The sequence below is a fragment of the Lonchura striata genome, chromosome 1 (genome assembly GCF_050655825.1).
Source record: "Lonchura striata isolate lonStrDom1 chromosome 1, ASM5065582v1, whole genome shotgun sequence".
Taxonomy (NCBI): domain Eukaryota; kingdom Metazoa; phylum Chordata; class Aves; order Passeriformes; family Estrildidae; genus Lonchura; species Lonchura striata.
Window position 1 is genome coordinate 34,690,135 of NC_140703.1, and position 21,810 is coordinate 34,711,944.

Consider the following 21,810-nt stretch of genomic DNA (forward strand, 5'->3'; position numbering starts at 1 on the left):
GTCCTGGAATGTTGTTTCACAAATATTTAAAATACACAAAATATATCACTGGTAATACTAAACCACCTTTTAGACCAGATCTAACACTTTTATTTATTAAGGGTAAAATTAAGTAAATGAGTTTGCAATTACTTAGTGAACAGAGCACAGTGATTATGTCAAGATGTGAAAGAACCAAGAAAGGACCTCAAAGCTCTGCTTGAGGTAACAGATTGACTCCATAACATAAAGCCTTTGCTAGAACAGATTGTTTAGCTCCCATTTCTGCATTTTATCAAAGACAAACTGGAAATAGAAAACATTCAAAGATTTTTGACTTACAATCCTTGTAAATCAAAAGAACAAATGTCAACAGTAGCAAAATAGAACTTAATCTGGGATCAGAAAATAAATATTAAAGCAGAAAGTGAAAGTAGCCTGTTGGCAGGGTAATAAATTGCTTTATATTTACTTATAACCTTAATATCAAGGTATAAATGTACCATTAATAGATACGGATCAAGTTTAATAATTAAGCATTAGCAACTTTTCCTATTGAACTCTTACTATGGTAATTGGTACACAATACATCCACTGCTAATTAGATTTCTAAGAGCTTTGGAGAGCTGCATTAGATTGGGTTTGCCCCATAGCATCAAAGAACCATGGACAAACTGAGTTACAGTTAGCTTTTGGGTGATTCTTAGACAATAAAAAGAAAGACGCTTTATAAAACACATCATAGTCCTAGCACACTTTTACTGTCAAAGCATTTTGCCTGCAGCAAGCAACACTGTTCTTCAAGTGAAGCTGCATCTGTACAGACTTCAAATGAACACAGAGCTGAAAAGTAGAGAGCTCTGACTCCAATAAAAAGGAACGACTGTTTTGGCTCCATAATATATTTTCCAGCCTTAGCTTTAATCTAAATCAAATGCCCATCTTTCTTGCTGTTCATGCCATGCAACCGCAGCACATGCTTAAGTATAGGAAAATTGCAAGTGCCTAACACCATCAAATTGTACTTCCATCTAGTCTGGAATCTACATCAGGCAGAGGATAATAACTTCTGTTTAAACAGGCAGAAACTATTCTCCATCACTAATTAATTCAGAAACTGTTCCACAGACCTAGCCAAACAGCTGCCGGGCATGGAGATCTGGACAATCAAACAGGTATTTTCTGTTTCTAAACTTCCTCCCAAGCAGTACAGCAATGGCAGAGACTTTACAATGCTCTGCTAGCACGTCTGGCATCTATAAGGTACAGGAACTGCTGGCAAAATATTAGCATAGCAACACATCTCATGGGAGTCTCTGCCATTAGAATCTTGCTAGAAATTAGCCCTCCAAGGCAGAACTCAATGCTATACAGACCCCATCAAATCCCAGCAAAAACCATGAAAATTTTTCTTGTCTAGCTGTCCATTGAATGGATATTCCTAAAATGGGGAATTCAATTTTAAAGTCATGTCTCTTCAGGAACTACTGAAATAGCAAATGTGCAGGGCAGTTCTGAGCTGCTTAAAGAGAGGCCTTGATTTCAATGGTTCCATCACTTTAATGCTGCATCCCTGACATGCCCCTACTTTTCTTCTTGGTGTTCTCACCGCATGAGACAGGCTTCTCTGGAGCTCATGGGATTTGCATAAGCTGTGTGTGTGCAAACCACTGATGGGCACTGTAATCACTGCACTGTCTGACTCTGAAAAGGGGCAAAAGTCAATCAAAAGCTAGTTAATTCAAATGAAAACCAGCTTCTGGTGCTTAATACACTTTATTATATTTTGTTTGTCGTTATCTCTCCAGACCAGTGACTCAGCCCTGTAAAACCTTCACCTGATGACAGTGTTGACACATGACAGCAGCCATCAGCTGCCATGGACACTTATTTATGTCTCCTCTCCTCATTTTGAAACAGCCCAGCAAGATAAATGAACTTCAGATTGCTAAATGCCATAAAGGTTTGCACAAAATAATAGAAACTTTGCCTTTTAGCCTCAAACAAATGATTTAGCAAATCCTCCAGGTAAATTTCAAAAATGAACTGGCTTCAGCAAAAAACTTCAGAAATGACCAGTGTCTTGTTGTTTCCATGCAGCTCTGCCTGGCTCAGATGGGCACCCACCCCTCTGATACTAGATATCACTCTGAAGTATTTCCATTATCCAACCAGCGTAAAAAAAAACCAGATTAAATGCCAAACTATTGCAATGGGAGCCAACCTGAAGTCCAGTCACTTCTTCCCAATCACTTAAATGGGAACCATTCCAATGACCTCTGTTTGCCCTGGGGGATGAAAATGGTCATTAAAAGATAATTTCTGTGGTTGTTTTGACTAACAAGAGCAGATGGAAAACAGTCAAGTTCCCAATACCCATAGACTGCTATACAGATTAGACCATTAATTAATGACTAAGTTGTACCTCCACTCAGATTGTCCCCATGGCATTGAAAAGAGCAAGGTACTGCTTATGTGAAAAAAGGTATCTGCAACAAAATGAAACTGTGCAAATGTTTGGGGGGGGGGGGGGGGAAGCCTAAAATTGGAGGAAAACACCAGTAATTTGTTTGCAAATAGATCATGTTACTTGGAATAATAAACAAGTTCTCAAGTTCTTGTTAAGAATTCCATAGTTCATTTCAAAATGCAAAATGTCTCAGTTTAACTTAGTAAAAGTACATTTTAACTCTCTCGTTCATTTCTTTTCGAGTTAGGTGATACAATTCTCATCTGCAACTTGACAGGATGTAAAAAATAATTACAAATGAAAAGGTTATTCATAATTTTTAAATGAGTTAATTAGTAAACCCCGCCAGAATCACTCATTACAGTAATTAATAATTGATTATACTTGAAATTAAACAATTTTTCATCAAAATCTAATTAAATATCTGCCTTTTTTCTTGTTGATCAGAACACTAGGTCTGGTAGAGACAATCTTTGCTAAATATGTTTATGCTGAACTGAACCATTGGAATTGATTTTTAATAATTGGTAGTTCCCTTAGAAATTAGTAATTATGACCCATAATTACAGTGGTTCAACCTGCTCAGCATTTCTGGCACCTTGCCAGTGATCTGTGGTGTCTGGCAAATGCCACTGAATTCACCTGAATGGATAGAGGATAAAAAGGATGGGAGGGCACTCAATGGACCTTCCTTTTAACAACATTAACTGTGGTTTGAAGCAGGAGTGTGATCTTTTGTGAACTCTGAGACAGGGTTCTGAGTTGGAGAGCAGCAAACAAAACTGGTCTCTCTCTGTCAACCAGCACACACCTCTTCCTCCTCCTGGCACTGCTGTGCTGAGCTGAAATGATTGTCCTCTGACACACTGAGATTATGTCCAAAGGAACCATGTTCAGGGGAAGTATAAGGAGAATACCAGACAAATGTGAAAAGTGACTCCAAATGTACATAGCAAATGATGAAAACTGACTGCATATTTCATCAAACTGCTGCTGATTTAATGCTGGTTAATTAATCATTCCTGTTCCTCTTACAGGAGACATAAAAGTGACCAGAATATGATGCAAGGCAGAAGTGGAAAAATATCAGTCATAAAAGGAGTGTATATAAAAGGAACACAGTAAAAGCAATCCTTTGTGGTGGTGCTAATCATATTCACGTAAAATGAAAGCAAAATCTTTCGATCCAGACTAAGATTTGTAATTCTAACCACAACCTTTTATAGATCATTAGTGTACAGGAAGTCACAGCAAAATCAAAAAGACTCATTTGTGCCATAAGAAATGGGCTTTTTTTACCCACGATCACATCTAAAAGTGTCTGACAACTGGAGTTTGCACCACAGGCAGTTTAACATAGAAGTCTAGGAATGGACTTTTTAAAGATATTTTTAACTCATATATCAAACAGAACTGAAGAAAAAGTAATGGTAACATTCCAGCTTTACAGGCTTAAAAATACAATTTTCACTTCTAGCAGTTCAATTATTTTTGCAACAAACAATAAGAATGCTTTCTTGCAATAAACACTGACAAGCCGCATAAAACAAAGAAATTCAGATCATGCACAGTTAAAGAAAAATCCACTGCTTTTTCACCCAAGATGCAGATTTCACCAGCACCAGCTACTCTAAAAAGGCCCTGATGAGCCACAATCTCAACCCAGTCCTTCTCCATCCTCCTGGTCACCCTGTGAACTCCAATATAATTAGTTAAATGTCACAGTGTGTCAGCAAATGATAAAATGAAACCACATTTTTGTGTACCAGGATCTTGGTTCTGATCCTGTCCCGTCAAAGTCAACATTGACGGACCTGGATGTCACTGAGACTGGGACATGGACTTCACCACCTGTTTTAATGGGATGCTTAGAGAAAACCTGGTGGCTTTGCCTCACTCCAGGTACACTTTCCTCTGCAGGATGTAAACAGTCCATGATATTGAAGGGAGTACAACTCCCTCATGTGACTCATGTTTTACTAAGCCCTTCTGGCTTTATGACAGGTGTTAAGCTCCCTACCACAACACTGCAACACAAACAAGTCAACAGATGCCTTATTTCCCCATCACTTCGTACCACAGTCTTGACCTTCTGTTTCCCAAACATTAGCAGTACGGGAGGGTTTGCAGAAAAATGAAATAAAAGAAAGAAAAACAAACAGCAACAAGCTTACCTATGAAATAGGCCAGCAGGATCACCAGCGTGACTGAGATGACAATGGCACTCAGAGCAGCACATTTCCAGTTACAGTACTTATAGGGTTTCTTCAGGTTAAAGGCAGGCCTAGAAAAGGTACTTCTGGGAAGGGGCCTAGGGGGAGGCGAGTACACAGTGCTGGACGTCAGGGGATATCCTGGCGACGTTGTACAAAAAAGGGGAGAAGTGCCTCCAGGTTTGAACAGGAAGTGCCTGAGGGAAGAAAGACCAACAGCAAGTGACTCCTCACACAAATCGATGCTGAGGGAGGCGTGAGGTGGGAGAATGGCGACTGCTGCCAGGACGAGGAAAGCAGCTCCACACAATGCTGGCTACGGACATGGATGGCATGCACAAAAGAGAAGAATAAAAATCAAAGGCAAGTCACAAAGAGTAAAAGAAAACAAAACCAAACAACAAAAATCACAGTGCCAACAATGCCACAGAGAACTCTTCAAGGGCGGGAGTCCACTCTGTGGAAGAGCTGGCGTTAGAGTGAGATGAAAACCCCAAGCACTGCTACGACAGACTGGTGGCACGGGCAGAACTGGGAGCCTGCTCCCACTCCCACAGGAATGCCCTACGGAGGCTGAAGAGGAGCAGAGGTCAGATTAAAGAAGGGAGGGTATTTATCAATTTATTGATCACTGCATGAGAGCGTTTTTTGTGTGGCATCGGTGAATGGAGATGGGGTAAAAGAGCTTAAGCCATTCCATAGCACCCAAATTGTCACAGAGGGGAATATTCACACTGTCCCCATCCAGCAAATTTAAGTGTCAGACAAAGGCGCGGCTAAAAGCATCAAAGCCCTGTGTATTGCCAGTGGGGAGAGGCACCTGCTTCCATAAAGCAGTCCAGAGCACCTTGGATTGAAGGCTACTTTTAAAAAAGTGTGAATTACTGTCAAAGGCAACAGCATTTCCTGTCCAGTGACACATTGGGAGGCACCACATTTTGCCCATTATGACAAACACAGCCTGAGAGCCAGCCCACGAGCACCTCAGGTGATGCTCATGGAAGTCAGCATGAAAAGAACACACTGAAGCCCATGAGCTCCTGAAATGAAATGTCCCAGTAAAACTTCTGTCCATGGGAATATTAAATGAAAAACCTGATTTTGGTGGGACATCATGCTGTAAAAGGCATTTAAATTCTGGGAATGAAACCTGGGAAATGGAGTGGACTAATCTACCACCATGCTTCTGTAAAACAAAAATGCAGCTTGTGAGGACTGAGAAGCAGCTCCAATGCCCTTTGCACATTCTGCCATGGCTTATGGAGCCAGATTTGCAGCCAGAGTAAATGCAATCAGCATGGATTCATGGGAATCAGTCAGTAGTTAATACCAGATGAAGAGGTCACTCTATTTTCCCCATGAAGTTATTTGTGCAGTCACAGGGGGAAGCTTCACATGCAGAAACATCACAGGGAAGAAAAGCCACCAATTCATGCAGGAAAATGTAACATATAATTATCCAAAATAGGTGTCTGTAATAATACAGCCATGGTTCTATATTGGTACTCTAAGCATGACTGCTCAGCATTAGAGAAAGATTCTTCATTTCTACTAATGCTCAAAATAAAAAAAATATTTTTACAATAAGTCAGATACTATCCTGTTTTGGAAAAGTATTTATTTAGATAGCAATGTATCTGTTCTGAGAAGAGGTACCTGCAGTGTTCAAGCACACCAATAAGCTCTTGTGTGAATGATGGTTACCAAATTATGAGCTGCCAACACAAGAATCAACAGTTTTGGCACCAACTGTCAAGTTGGAAGTCATTTATAATTTAAAATTTACATGATCAAAATTTGTATGATCAAAATTTGTGTAAAGATTCCAGAATGGGTGGTTAAAGTCAAACTCCAAGGCTTGGCTTACAAACACCACTAGCAGACACTTGTCAGATAATGTATGTGGAAGACATCAATTTAACAGTGAAGTATCAGGCTGTCAGCACAATAAAGGTTTCCGATTTTTATGAAAATTAAATTAATTTTAGTTAATATGGGAGTTGAAATTACTGTAGGTACTTCTTAGAAATCATATGACTATCGAAACAATAAGGGGATAAAAAGCAAGTGGCATGCAGTGGCTCACTAGCATATTAATGAGTTTTCCATTAATATGTACAGGACACAATGCCCCAGAAATTAATTTTTTAAAGCCATATTGGAAGAGGTCAGCAATGGTGTTGCCCTTAAACATCACTGATATGACCAAATGCTTTCATGCAAAGATCATAATGACTGTACAGTAAACAGGAAGACCACGTAAGTGTCACATACCCATCATTGTAAGCACCGTCATGTCGGGAGGAGGTGAGAATGTCCATCTCAATGAGGTTGTCCTGCAATGTCTCTAGGAATGTCTGCTTTGCTATGTTTCTACATACATATGGAAACATGAATGAAGCCAGTGAGTCATGCATATATGAAGTGTGATCTTATAAACCCCAATGGTTATAGTGCAGTTGTGCATGGAATTAGAATGATGGACCATATATTTATATGTATAAAATGCTACACATATACATATATAGCTTTTTAAAATGTTCACTTCTTTATATATACACTATATATATATGCATATACACACATACAAGCACACACACCCATGTGCATGTATCAAAAAAGGGGATGTCTGTTCATTGCACATTATTTATTGCCAGTGACACGTGAAACCTTCCAAACTCCTGGATCCAAAGAAACAGATTTCAATCCAGCCCAGCTATAATCTGGTTATACTCCTGCACCTGTGTTACTGTAACTCTGAAAAGGCACAGTACAGTATCTGTATCCCACTGTGGCCAGCACTTTGGTAGCACTCTTGCATCTAACTTTCTTATGGATGTCCAGCAAAAATCTGCCACTTCTTTGCTTTGGTTTCAGTTTTGGATTTGAGAGCATTTTCGTTTTCAATTTGATTCTTTTCCTCTGTAGAATAATAACTAAGCATATAGAGTAAAAAGTAAATTTTCCAAATGTAAATTTTGCTCAAGATGAGTATTCCAAATCAAAGTCTCTTGATGATAAAGAGATGTAAGCTAGAAACAGGTTAAGCTGTAACCCAAACTCCAACACCAGAGTATTGGCTATAATTTGGATAATATAGGCAATAAGCAAGATACTTAGGGCCTGCACATGCAAATGCTTGGGACTGACACTGCACACAGCAGCGATATTTTGCAGTATTTGTCCTCCTGGCATGTTCTTTTAAGAGTCACATTCTGACCTACAAATTCTAAGCTGTTCTGTACTTTTTGAAGAGAATAGCAGGAACATTAAGAATTAACTCAGAGGCACAGCTGGGAACAAACAGTCTTTCTCACCTTTGGGCTTGTTTCTCAAGACCTGGCAAAAGAACATTCTTCCCATGTTTTTTAAAACAAAATACAGTCCTGATTTTGCCCATGTCTGTTTTCAGCATCAAAACTGAATCTAAGCCTGACTGCGAATAAATCCCCTGGCAAAAAAAAAATGTAACAGCATTGTGACATTTTATCACTTATGCAGGATTAAGAGCCTAGAGGGTCTAAGTGACATGAACTCAAACAAGAATTCCTGTGAAAGAAACTGGATTCAGGAAACATGCTAAACCAAGAGAAACCAGTCCTGTCACATTGCACAAACCTTGATACTGTTTCTTCTAAAATATTCTCAAACTTAAGTTTCATTTCTACTTCCTCCTCTTCTCACTGCTAATGCCAGCACTTGTTTAGCTCAACTCCTTGCTTTTGGAGGCCTTTGGGCTGCTTTGACAGAGCAGATCTACTCCTTGGTCTGAATGAAAGTGAAGTAACTCCTATTCATAGCTTGGGAATAAAGTGGATCAACATGCATGAGCTGTGTGCCATAGCACTTGAGACATCAATCCATTCCCAAGTGTTTGTGGCTTCCTCACATTCCCTAGGAATGCAGAAAAGACTGGATGCTGAGCTCAATGCAAAAAGAAGCAGCATATGTGCATGGACTGAACATTTAATGGGTAAGAGGCAAGGCACCTGGCAACACACAAATCAATAACAGTTCATCCTTAGTTAAAATCCATGTCAAATTGGTTCCATGAATTTCAGTTGTGGATTGTCAACAGAACAGAAGAGGGGAGGGTTACACAATCTCATAATGTATGCATTTGTAGCAGATAGGTCGCTGGGTCACCTGAGGGACTGATGCATGACTTTCTTCCTCAGGGAAGGCTCACGGAGTCTGCTCCCTTGGAGATTACCTGTAAATCACTGGCTAGTTACAAAACACTCTCTCCTAGCCAGTAGTGGTGGCAGAAATCTGACCTTACATGATTACCACGTGAAATTTCCTGGGAATGGAAGTCTCCTGAAAAACTGCTGGTTTGTCAACTAAATGTCCATCTAGTTAGCATTTGTTTGCTCCCACAAAGTTTCATATAAAGGAACAGAAAGGAGGCCACAGAAGGAAGAAGACTGAGGAATAAATATGGGGGGAACTTACCTGTCAAGAGTGACTGCTGAGCAAAGATCTTCTCATCACAACCTTGATAATATATGGCTTTTAAAGCAACAAAAAAGGGAGCAGACAGGAAAAGAAAGAGGAGAAAGGAGAAACAGAGAAAAGGGAGTAAAGGGAAACTAATGAAAAGGAGGGAGAGAAGAGGAGGGGCTCTTCCTCTTGCAACATACAAAATTCTCAGATATGCTTATCCTGTCAGTTGTATATTTGTGCTGCACATCTCTGCTTGCCATTGCATTATGGTTTAGAAATTTCCAGGCAGTGACAAAGCAGTCTGAATTCCCAGTTCTGAAAACTGCCTGGAGTCCATGGCAGCCAAAATCAAGCCACTTCAAACTCTGCAGGCATGTTCCACAGCCTGTGACAATCCTTGTTTAAAAGATGCAGCTTTTTTCTTTTTGTGTTCTCTCTCTGTTGACTAATATGGGATTATAAAAAACCCAACAGAAATACAATTCCATTTTTGACATGAGATTACTATAATCTCCTAACTTCAAAAGCCTTTATTCTTAGATTAATGTCTCTTGGCCAGGATTTATATTTCTACATATTGGATATTTTATTTTCTTAGGTGATGGTCTTTTTATTTGGTTCTAAAAATCTTTGCAGTGGAGAAAATGGGGAACATTAGTCTCATGGAAGAGGCTGAATTGGGCATCCAAGTTTGCTAAACAGTTCTGAAGCCTGGTCTTTTATGTCTACACAATTCCCACTAAAAGAAATGGAAGACCTCTGCATGCCAGAAGAGCTGACTGTCAGAGTAGAAGTTGGTCACAGATATATTGATCAGCTATGCATCTCAGCCTCCTCTTTATGACACCATCATAACACATTTTATTGTCTTAATGTTGTATAAGTGAAGGAACAGTCAGCAGTGTTCATTTGGTGTTGGAAAATTTTGTGCTGTTGGCACAAAATTACGTATTTTCCAACATGCTCGTTGTCAAAAAGAAACACTGGGTGAAATACACCATTTCAACCAGTGTGTCAAAAGCCTCACCATCAGTCTTGAAACGATCTGTTTTCTACCAAATTAATAAAATGGCTAGACTGAGGACCAAGTACAAATGTGACTGATCTGTGATGCTAGAGTGAAATCATCAAATAATGCAGAAAGAGCCCTTCATGCAGGTAGACCTCCAACTGCCAATCTGATTAACAGCAATAATGTGACCAATCCAACCTGCAACAAGAGCACTCTGCTTCAGCTCTTGAAAAATTTTCATCCACAATGATTTCATAGAAGAAATGAGGACAGCCTTTAAGGTTTTGCACTACTAAAACAGTGTATTATGTTTTCTATAAAGAATTCACCACCTGGCTAGGAAAAGGCACAGGACTTCCTTCAGAATTATAGAGGATTATTACAAAAGAGTTGCAGAAGTAGGGTCTAAGTATTTTTTAATGCAATTTTAATAAGAATTATCACATAAAACTCAATGCTTTGGTATTTGTGCTTGATAATTACTAACACAATATAATTACTAAAACTGTTGCCAAATCACACTTGCAATATTTGCTTATAATTTTGTCTTAATCTTTTGGATCCAGTTCTTAGTTGAGTCTTTTTAATCAAGCAGTCACAGAAAAATTAATTATCTTTAAATGTCACAAAATGTGATATTGAGGTTGTTTTAGAAGTTTCAGAGGGCCAGCAGATATAGCTCATTCTCAAAAAGATTGATAGATGTGCTCATTTAAAAAAAAACCAAACATTCTCTTAGCAGAAGTTTGCAAAACTGGGTACAATTTGTCCCATGATACAGCTACAACTATTGCTGCCTTTCAGTGAGAGTCCTACCAGCAGTGATGTGACAAATTTGGGCCTTGTGTTAGTTTTCAGTTATTGTATGATTTTTGCCATCTGAAATCTTGTTGGTTTGAGAAAGTAAGACAAAGACAGTTGAGTAAGTGCACCATGTTTTAGGCTTGGAAAACTCCTTTGCAGACTGAAAAAGACACCACGTATGGGAGCTAATGACTCCAGCATCCCCAGTGGCTGCTTGGTAGCAAAGGAAATGGTGAAGCAAAACCTCTGGAGAAAGCAAGTGGGACTGCAAGTAGATGCACTCACCATCAGATAGGAGGACTGAGGCTGAGGGACTGTGAGAGCTCTCTTTTCCAGAACCTACACAGAATCTGAACAAAGGTATGGACTACAACAACTTGGCACACCCTTGTCACAACCTTCAGGTGTTGCATAGGTGGAAAAGAATTTGAGAGCTAAATGGCAACACCGTTAAATGACTGAAGGTAGGCTATCCAGTGTTTCATGCTTGCTGGAGCAATGTTGAAAAGGGCAGCAGCTGACATCTCTTCATTAGGTGAAACAAGATCAACCTTTCCTGAATTACGTACTATGAAAGTACTGCTTGATGAGGCACAGCTACAAGGCTAAATCTTTTCAATATACTGACTGATTTCAGTTTTTTAAATAGGTTATTGATTTATCCTACCACATAGGAAGAAAAGACATTAAAAGAGAATAAAAGAAAGAAAACCAAGAACATTTTAATCTATGATCCTGATTCCAATTATAAATGAGGAAAATAACCTTATAAACGGCTGGTAAAGACAACATTTTTAGTTTATGAAAGAAGAGCAATTTCCTCTTCTCCTGGTCCAAATAAAAAGACACAAGGAATAATAAATACAACGCAAAATGCATAAGTCAAACACCAGTTCACAAACTAGGTGGCTGGCTATGCAAATGTGTGTATGTTCCATAACATCCTGAGCACACACAGTAAGAACATTATAAGTGCTAAAGAAGGTGATCTACCTTGTCTCCAGTGGGATGTTGCTGTTGAGTAACCAGTTGTCCTGAGCATGGGCTGGCTCTTGAGTAGTGGCTGGCTGTTCTCCAGAGAGAGAGTGGTCCGTAGGAGCTGGGCTCGGGTTGCTGCGTGGAGTGAAGTTCCCTCTGTTCAGGGAATTGATGGAGGCTGCGTGATGCTGATTTGGGGTGTGAGCATGTGATATTGGAGGTGGTGGAGTTCGAAGTCTTGAATGATTTTGAATATTTGGAGGATGATCTAAAATGCAAGCAAAATACTTTTAAGGTTCATGATTTGAGTAGTTTCATACTGGGTTTATTTATGTGCAGACATGAAAGCTGGGGTGTCACACATCCTAAATGAAACTCATAGCCTTGTTCCACATGTTCTAATGACACAGCATTGATCCCTGAGCCAGCTAGAAAAATAGCTCAGTCTCATGCACAAAAGTTATGAAAGTTTAAAGCACTGCAGAAAGGCTGTCCTGACAGCCAAGTTAACTTCGATGAACAACTGCAGGTTGCAAACTGCAATCTATCTGTGGCACTGATTTGTGATAAAGCATGAAAAATACACCCAGTCTGGACAGATAACATGTTAGAGCCAGTTTATGATGGATATACAGCTCCCAGAGAAGTTTGTTCTGCCCATTTTGCCTCAGAACTTTCAATATTAAGTCAAGAAGAAGACTAAAAATAAATTTAATCATAGACTGGGTTTAGTGAAAGCCAGAAAAGCATGTCAGGGTTATACAATTTAACAAAATCCAATAGTTTGTACTGTTAGAAATGTACTCAAAACTGAATAAAAAATGCACGTGGTATAAAAGCTGATGTGTCAGGAAAATGAAACAAGAAAAAAGATGTTAAAGATCAGTGATATGGCTACTTTGAGTAAATCTCAGAGTATTTCTTAGCCAAGAGACTGAAGAATGCAGACTGAGGAAGCCAAACACCTAGGAAAGGTGAAGCAAGTGCTGATTATATCTGTATTTTTACTTTTTTCGCTAATTAATTGTATCAGACATGTAATGATACTTTTGAAATTTTGATTAGGACTTGGATTTAGGAGAGGAACAGAAAAAGCATTCACAGTGTCTCTGCAGCTTTTTAGATAGTTAAACATATGAAATAACACATGGCAATGTGTGAGAGAGACATCCTGCCCCTCCTCACCCTGTGTTGACTCACACTGCCTCGTCATTAACTATGGCTGGTTATACCAGAACCTAATGGTGTTTCAGGTGGTCTAGCAAAAAAAAAGTGCTAATTACAAGGGTGCCATTATTCTGGACTGGACATATATTTACCTCTGACTTGGACAGGATAGACATGCAAACAGGGGTATATATTCCATAGGGAGAACTGAGTGGTTTTAGGGTCCCAATCTTAAAAGCCAATTTTACCCTAAATCCCCAGAAAGGTCATATACATACCTACTGGTCTCTCTATTTTATGTCAGTAACACAGAAAACAAGAAGTTCAAAAAAGATATCCATACTGGTCATCTACATTTGGACAGACAGACTTCTCAAGGGAATCTAAGGAACTACTAAAAAAAAAAATCTAACTTAGCAGGGCTCAATCAAAATTTAAAAAGTCCTATAATGCCAGTAATGCTGGCTTTGACTTGCACATCAGCCAGCAAATGAAAGGGAAGAGCAATAAGCATGGACTGTACAAACAAGAAGTATCAGAACTAAACCAGCTTCACCTCAGTTCTTCAGCACCTTGTGAATCAGTGTCCAACAGTTCTTGGACTGGATATTGCTGGAGACTGTTGCTTAGTTGAAATCTTGACCATCGAGGTAATAAAAACAACAGTGAAGGAATTCTACACCTAGTTTAGTTAAATTAATGACTCTTCTACTCAAAAGACAGGAATCAGGATAGGAAGAGTCCAGCTGAGGGAGATGAACACAAATAGAGAACTTCCAACTTTTAGGGCTGACACTCTATCACCATTAATAAGAGCTTAATTCATCCCAGAGAAAATGACTTGTCTATTCAGGAGAAACAAGAGGTTTCCAAGACCAGCTATTTAAGTTTTCAGCATAGCTCATGTCTGAGATGAATACTATGCAACCTACAAAGGGGCTAAATGGGTGGATCTTGGAATAAGTAATAGGCATTCTGCAAAGTTCTCCTGCTATTGGTTGACTTTTCCTTCTGGAGGCACCGTTCTCACATTGTGAGTCAAAGCCTGTTTACAAAGATCTTTTATGTAAATTCCAATTTACACCATATTATTACAGACACATTGCAGATGCTATTATGGATAATGCTTTTGAATCAAGTAAAAATGTGTTATTTTCATTCTCTATTTTCATATTCTCCGTGATTTCTTTGCTAAGTAAAGACAGCACATCTATCTTACTCTGGTCTATGTGATTTTTCACAGGATTTTATAGTTTGCATTTTGGTTTTTCTGACATTTAAGTAGCTTTTCCTTCCAGAATGTTTTTTTATTTCATTCATATACAAATTCTGAACACTTATGTCATGTCTGAGCACTACGGAATTTAATATACCTTAACTAGAATTAGTAATTATTTCCCTTGCCTTATGATACTTTTTTTTTATTGTCTTCTTCTCAAATTAAGGAACATCAGAAACAAGGTATAGACAAAAGCACAAGCCAGGAAATTATCCTACTGAAAATTACTGCAGCTGTGCAGGATTTTCTTGATGCAAAAAAAACTTGTTAAGGTTCTTACCCTCTGCTGTGACCAAGCTCCTATGGGATTTGCAATGAAAGGGAAAAAAAAAATCTTTCTTGATTTCCTAAAATTTCAACTTTCCCCTTTTTTGAGTATGCTTGGAGAAGCTGCAGATGCCTCATTGCTGGAAGTATTCAAGGACAGGCTGGATGGGTGTTTGAGCAACTCAGTCTAACAAAAGGTGTTCCTGCCCATGGCAGAGGGTTGGAACTAGAGTCTTAAAGGGTCCATCCCAAACCTGTGATTCTATGACTATTAACTAGACCCACAATGTTTGAGTGATATAAACTGTGTGGCTGTATTTCCCCACAGGAAGGAGAACTTAATGCTGGCTGCAATGGCTCTTACATCATGTACGTGTGTAGATTTTACCCAGTGGGAAGATGCTCAGATCATTCGCTGTCTATTGCACAGAACTGAATTTTTACAGATCTCACCACATAGGTGGGATACAGGGGAAGTCTGATACAGCTCTCTACATCTATCAGCAAACCTTTACTGGGACAACAGCAGAACAGGAATTCAGAAAAGTTTATAAAGGAGCAGAACACCATGGCCAGTGAACAAATTGTACAAGATTCTCCAAGACCTTTCTTAACCAAGTATAAGATAGCTAAATGTGATTGTCTGTAAGTAATCTTTGTTTACTCCAAAAGAGAGAATTTTCAACATTTTCCTTATTGCAATTTTCCTCTTTGGTTTCTAAAAAGACACAGACTTTATCATTCCCTCTCTACTTGTTAGAATGAAAAACTTGACATGAGCTACTCAGAGGGATCAGCTGAGCTAACAGAACACCACGGATTACAACAAACACCTTGTAAAGCACCTCTCCCCCACCTATCCAAATTTCTAATAGTCTCAGAGTCAAGCAAAACAGTTTAAGGGTTAATCTGTGTCTTGAAGGGAGAACAGAAGAGACCTGTCTATAGCAAAGGAGTCTTAGACACCAGTCCCAGTCTTAGACACCAGGGGCCAATGAAAGAGCATCCCAGAGATAAAGTTCAACATTTCTAGAAGACAGGCTGTGAACCGTGGAAGTCTAAATAGCCAGAACTTAAAGAGCTCTCCATAAGCCTCTAACAGGTAGCCACACTGTATCTAACATGTCTGTATTCAAATGTAAAGAAACTTTGGAAATCTGAATGCACAAAACAGATTGAAATCTGCTTTTATGTTTAGTTTTTTGTGGCTTTTTTTTAACTTGTTTTCTAACATTAAAATGTCATTGAGAAACACTAGCTTGGTAATCACAGATAAAGCAGAGCTGAAAGATAATACAGTTAATGAAGCTTATACTTGGTACATGCTAGAGACCCTTGACAGAAAGCTGTGAATGAAGAGCTGAATAAATGTGAACCATAAAAGATTACAGTGAGGACCTAGTATGACAAAATTCAATTAAAGGTCTGAACCTCATGTTCCTTTTCTCTCCCTCAACCTTTAATGAGTAGTACTGTTTTGAAATTAGACTATGTAACAATTACACTTTCTGATTCATTAGGTTTCGTGATTGTGTTCAGAGCAAATGTGCTAACCTGAGTGAAAAATACATTCTCATATTTTCCCCAGCTTATTCTGTTCCTCCACACATTTGTCATTTGTACGTCTGCTCACATTCAGACAGACTGATGCCTAACTGGTGTCTGGATTAGGTACAGGAAATATTTCTCTTTACTCACTGTATATATTGCCAGGTGGAATGAATCACTCTGTGCTCCCTTGAACCTCAGCTCCACAGTAGCTGTGATGATGAAGTTGCTAGTGTGACTTTGGACAATAGTGCTTGTGCCCACTCACAAGGATAAACACCCCCAGCCCCCATCCTGCCACCTCTTGCAGAAGAAACTATTCTTTTTTAAACAACATACTCTGCATTCAATTGACAGGACAGCAAAGAGCTATGCTTCAGCTACAGGACCCACTTCAGTCTGCTGCATTTGTACAGTCACAGCACTTGCACCAGCCAGCTGAAATCACCTTCACAGGGCTCCCTGTCCCGTTGGGTGCCACTCAGTATGGGAACTGGGTGGCTTCTCTCATTAATCTGATGAGACATTTAATGTCAGGTGGACTAGGAAAAACTGAACTGGGTCTTTTGCATCACCTTTGTAGGAGACACAGGGAATTTACTATCGGAAGTGAGACTGCTTGCCAAAAACAGCTTCCCTATCAGACACATGCCAAGCCAATGGTGGTGTCTGCAAAATGAAAAGGGAGCAGAATATTTAACCCCCAGTTTGGCAGATAATGGAAAAATATTAGGAGGAAAATCAAAGCGGGAGGAGCTGCCTGCTTGAAGGGTACCCTAGCAGCTTTTGATTACAGCCAGGACAATTTGAAGACCCAGTTTTAATTCTATCTGCAGATAATCCAGCTGAATTTGCAACATCTAGACTTAGCTGAAGCAGTGTGCAAAGGTACCTCTTTTGTACCAAGCTGGTCCACCCCATGGCTGGCACTGATATTCTGTAACCTAGAACAGAATTTCCTCCTTCAAGGAATGTCTGACAACAGTGTTTGTCTCCATGGAAAGCCCAGTGAGGAAGCCACTGCACAGGAGGGTGAAAAGAGATGGAGAGAAATAGGTCACTCAGTAGTCAGATGATTTATCTGAGCAGATATAAAGTGTTTGCAAAAGTGTTTTCCCTCACTAACACTTAAAAACTAGAATCAGCATTACAACTGGAACAACTGTATCTCTCCTTAAGACACAAGACCACTGAATTTCACTTAAGACTAGCTTCTCCTACTATGAAGTGGAGTGTTTTCAACAGATTGTGAAACACATCTTTTCCTATAGCAGCATCTTGTGTCCCTGGTTTTCAAAATGACACTGAAACATAAAAGGAAAGCAAAATGCTGATGTATAATCTCCATTAAGTAATAAAACAATAGGATAGCCAACCTTACACTTTTTTTCCTCTGTTTTATTTCATATAACAGAATAATAAGGGGCTACTGTTCCATTAAGGGCTCTCACTCAGAGAAGAGCATAGTCCTCATCATGCAGTTAGAATCATCAGTGTCTGTGTCCTGGTTCTAGAGAGTATTCTGGCTCAGAGTCTTTTTTCCAGCTGAACTCTTTGATTTGCTGTCTTCACAGCCTTATATCTCACCCATATTTTATGATACCATGTGCATAAACATGCAACCAACTGTGGACTGTGGACAACTAAAGCCTAAAGAAGAATTTTCCCATGCAACTTTGATGTAGTCTTCTGTTCAGAAAAATCCACAAACATTGGAAAATACTTACTAGAGGAATATCAGCTATAAAGATGTAAATAGTTTTGAGTATTCTTCTAAATGTGCAACTTGGACATTGAATTTGCAATAGCATGTACTACAAAGACCGAGCACCAAAAAAAGCTGCACAATTTAAAACCTGCAGTGTCTTTTCATGGCAACACTACTCATTGTCCCTATGAATGTCTCCAGACACTGTCCACAGATATTCTAGATATTTTTAGTAAAACTACACATATCAGAACCAGTGCAGAAAGACTCTAACTATCAAAATCTAAACCTGACTTCCAGCAGTATAGCACATGTAAAAGAGGCAATCATTCTCCTCACCATCTCAGTCTCACAAACTGACCATAACAAGTACAAAGAGAAAATGAGGGACCCCAAAATGAGGTAGCAGATAAAATGGCACTTTGTTACTGACTGACAAGACTAGACTTTATAAACTTATTAAGACTTCATCCTGAAACATTACCAGGTCATAGCTGTACTTAGGAAGCTTTGTTTATTTTGATCAATTACATCAAAAATCAGGCCCATTTAGATGCTACCTGTGCACATGTAAAACAAGTTGAAGCTCCCCTCCAGCTGCACAGATCAACAGTACATTGGCTTTACTATTTATAGAAAACCATGGGTGCACCAAATCAAGTCCAAACAAACCATCTCCTTTGTATTTTGTTCACCAAATGTGTACATTACATGCAAACTTTCCTCTCAAGTGCCAAAGTGCCTTTGCAAAAGCAAGATATTGACTTCTGGGCTTAAAATCAATTTTTTGTTTGATGCTGGGCTGTCAAGCTTTGCCTGTACATAGTCAGCAGGAGCTCTGGGTGGCTGTTTGTTCATCAGCATGCATCTGACTGGATTGAATGCCCTACAAGTAATGGTTTTAAAAAGGTTCGGGTCACCATCAAAGGATGATATGCAGACTTTTAACTCATGATGTTCATTACTCAATAAAAGAGAGTCACAATCTAATAAAATCAAGGCAGAGTACTACTGCTTAGCATCTGACAGTTTATAAAGAATCACTGTCTTTAGCACAAAGAAATGTGAAAAAACCCCAGAGTATCTGGCAGAGTGTAAACTCAAATAATATATTTAAGTTGTGAAATCATTTATGGGAAACACAGGAAAGTAGCTTCTACTGTGTGCAGCTAAGCAAATTCGCCTGCAGCCCTGGAGGCTGAATTTTCTGCTGGACTTACTGGAAAGAAACATCTTTAACTACCCTGACACCACACACTGGAGGCAATAGTGGCCTTTGAAGTCTCAAGCTGTTGAACTGCTGGCCTTTCTGGTCTAAGCATATAAACAAACAAATAAACAATGCTTCATTAGACCTCCTTTCCTCTCAGACATGCCCCCAAACATAAAAACTCACTGTGAGCCTCACCACTCAGGTGAGATGCTGCAGTCAACCACACTGTGCTCTCAGCCCCTTAGGTCTGGGTTCTCATGTTTGGAAACCCATAACTGCTACTCTCCTAATTTTCAAGGATGCTCAAATGAGTTTGCTGTGCCATTCTAACAGTACTGATGGTTCCTTCAAGCTCCCTTCCAGCTAAATGACTGAAGATAACCAACCTGCACTACATCTTAGCAGGGTACAGCACCATAATGTCAGGAAAGAAAATCTGCTGGCCTGGAGCTAAGGATGGTGCATCTGTGCTCTGATTTTGAGTTGCTAAAAATTACGCTCATTGAATGTTTCTAAACATGTGCAAATAAAACTTCAAAACCCACCTCCTGGAGAACTGGGATCCTTCAGCTTTCTCTTTTCTAAGTAAGAGATGTATGAAGTCAGTACTTCTGAAGCTATGTACCTTTTTTTAGGTGTTAGAAAGGTGTATTCAATTCCCATTGTTTTCCATAGCACACACAAACCCTAAAACTCATTTGTAGCCACCCATCATATCCCAGTAGCTATAGTTTAGCCAGCTATGCCACTTTAGATTGATAGTCTCCTGTCCAAAGAGTCCAACTTGCACAGACTTGGCCAAAGCAGCTGGGTGCCATCCCTCATGCATAAAAGGCCTGGGGAAATGGAAAAAGTTCTGATCTGCTGCCCCCTCCACTGCACATTTAAGAATACAACTGTTATTACACCTAAGATTGTTCTTCTTGAAAGAAATGTAGCGCATTTCTCTGATGTCTGCAGTTTATTGACTTGAGGCCCCAAGGAACTCTTTGATACAGAGCAAGTTTTGCTTGTTTCCGTCCATACACTCTCTCCTGTGTCTGTTTTGTGATCCTTTCATGCAGTAACATATGGAGACAAATATATATATATATATGAAACAGATAACCAGCCAGTTCACTGTTGCCCAAACCAGACATGATTACCTGTACAGCTGCACAAGGAAATCTCTGAATTGTTTGTGTTAAGCGGATCCTGAAACAGAAGCACATCGGCAAAAGGTGCCTCTGGCTGCTGTAATAGCAAATAAAACTCAGGATTTTGCCAGCAAAGCTCTCTGATATTGCTGGCTTTCTGTTTTTTTCATATACCTGTATTAGAAAAATTGAAATATAGAACTGATCTTTGTCTGTTTCCCCATAAAAATAAAATGAACAAACAGTCTCTATTTTGCTTACGCCCTTCAAAAATCTTTTATAAACTGCAGCACTGTTGTGACTTAGCTGTGCACAAACACACAGGACTGACAGATCCCCAGCTTCATCAGCAAAGCTGACTATTAATAGCAGCTGAGGAAATAGTCTGGTTTATGTATTTTTTACAATGTTGTCAGCCATGACAATCCAGAGCCCATCCTTTTGCAAATATGAAACACAAGTTTCATGCAGTTTCACCACGTGTCAGGACCAGGTATGTAATTTTTTTTAATTTAATGTTTGTTAATATTAAATTTGTATTTAATAATAACTTGCAAGCTTTGGGTCTGGATTCCCACCTCAATTGGCATGTAAATCCCACAGCCACCAGGGAGTTGCATGGCACAAACATCCAAGGTACAGTTTTTTCCTTTCTTTTTCATTTAGATCTTACCCAGGCTTGTGAATGAATAAGTCTCTGGAAACACACAATTCCATTATTTCACAGCAAAGTGCTATGAAATGCAACATGATGTGGTCTAGCACAATACTTACAAGCACTAATGATTTTGATTATTCAGTCTTGAGAAAGAAATGGGGAGATTTCATGTTGGCAACAACTGAAACTAATTCAAGTCTTTGCTGGCAAATTTTTTTTTCATTACTTTGGATCAACTTCTCTGCATGCTGCCCCCCTAGGTGCTACAAAACAGAGGCACTGCACAGTACATAACTAATTCTCCAGTTTTTCCTTTGTTACCCATTCCATGCCCCCATGCTCCTTTTATTTTTTTTTCCTGCCTTTAAAGTTTTAACAAAGAAAATTCTATTAAACACCTCCGAAGCACAACATAAATTGGTGACAATTCCATCTGACAGCTGTGACTGACATGACGTCAGTCACAGGGATTACTACCTACATTCCCTGCCCCATCCACCACGTACACAAAGCTGACCGAGTTCCTTTGGTGGAAACAATGGGTGCAGATGAGTGTAAAATCTCTCTGCACAGGTGGAAAACCTTATTCCCTCTGGCACAGGAATCTGATTTGTGAGAGCTGGGCTCCATGACCTTTCCCTTCAGGTTCTATTTGACATTCTTGGAAGCACAATGGCAGACGGCTGCACTCCAAATAATTCTGGAACAGACATAAAACTTTTATATTTTTATTAACACTTGAAGAGGCCACTAAAAGAAAATCAAAACTATGAATCTGTCAAGATACCCCTCAACAATGCTGCACTTTGTTCACAAAAGCGCCATGATGGAATGGCTATGTAGCTTATCCAGCGTGTATGGTTTTCTAACTATTCATAATGTCTCCACCCCAAAAAATCTCAGTACTAATTGATACAGACCCTTTGACAACA

General features: G+C 39.3%; 1 protein-coding gene across 16 annotated transcripts in view; it reads right to left on the reverse strand.

Moving 5' to 3' along the window:
• The window catches only part of TENM4 (teneurin transmembrane protein 4), a 1,547,070-nt gene that overhangs the window by 199,068 nt on the left and 1,326,192 nt on the right, over window positions 1-21,810 (reverse strand). For 14 of the 16 annotated variants that reach the window (XM_085592903.1, XM_085592878.1, XM_085592882.1 and 11 more), the window contains 3 exons: window positions 11,918-12,170; window positions 6,937-7,035; window positions 4,624-4,859 (listed from right to left, as the gene is read on the reverse strand). In XM_085592903.1, the coding sequence (XP_085449029.1) occupies window positions 4,624-4,859; window positions 6,937-7,035; window positions 11,918-12,170 (588 nt within the window). The remainder of the gene's footprint in view (window positions 1-4,623; window positions 4,860-6,936; window positions 7,036-11,917; window positions 12,171-21,810) is intronic. The other 2 variants (XM_085592950.1, XM_085592945.1) reach the window with 1 other exon arrangement.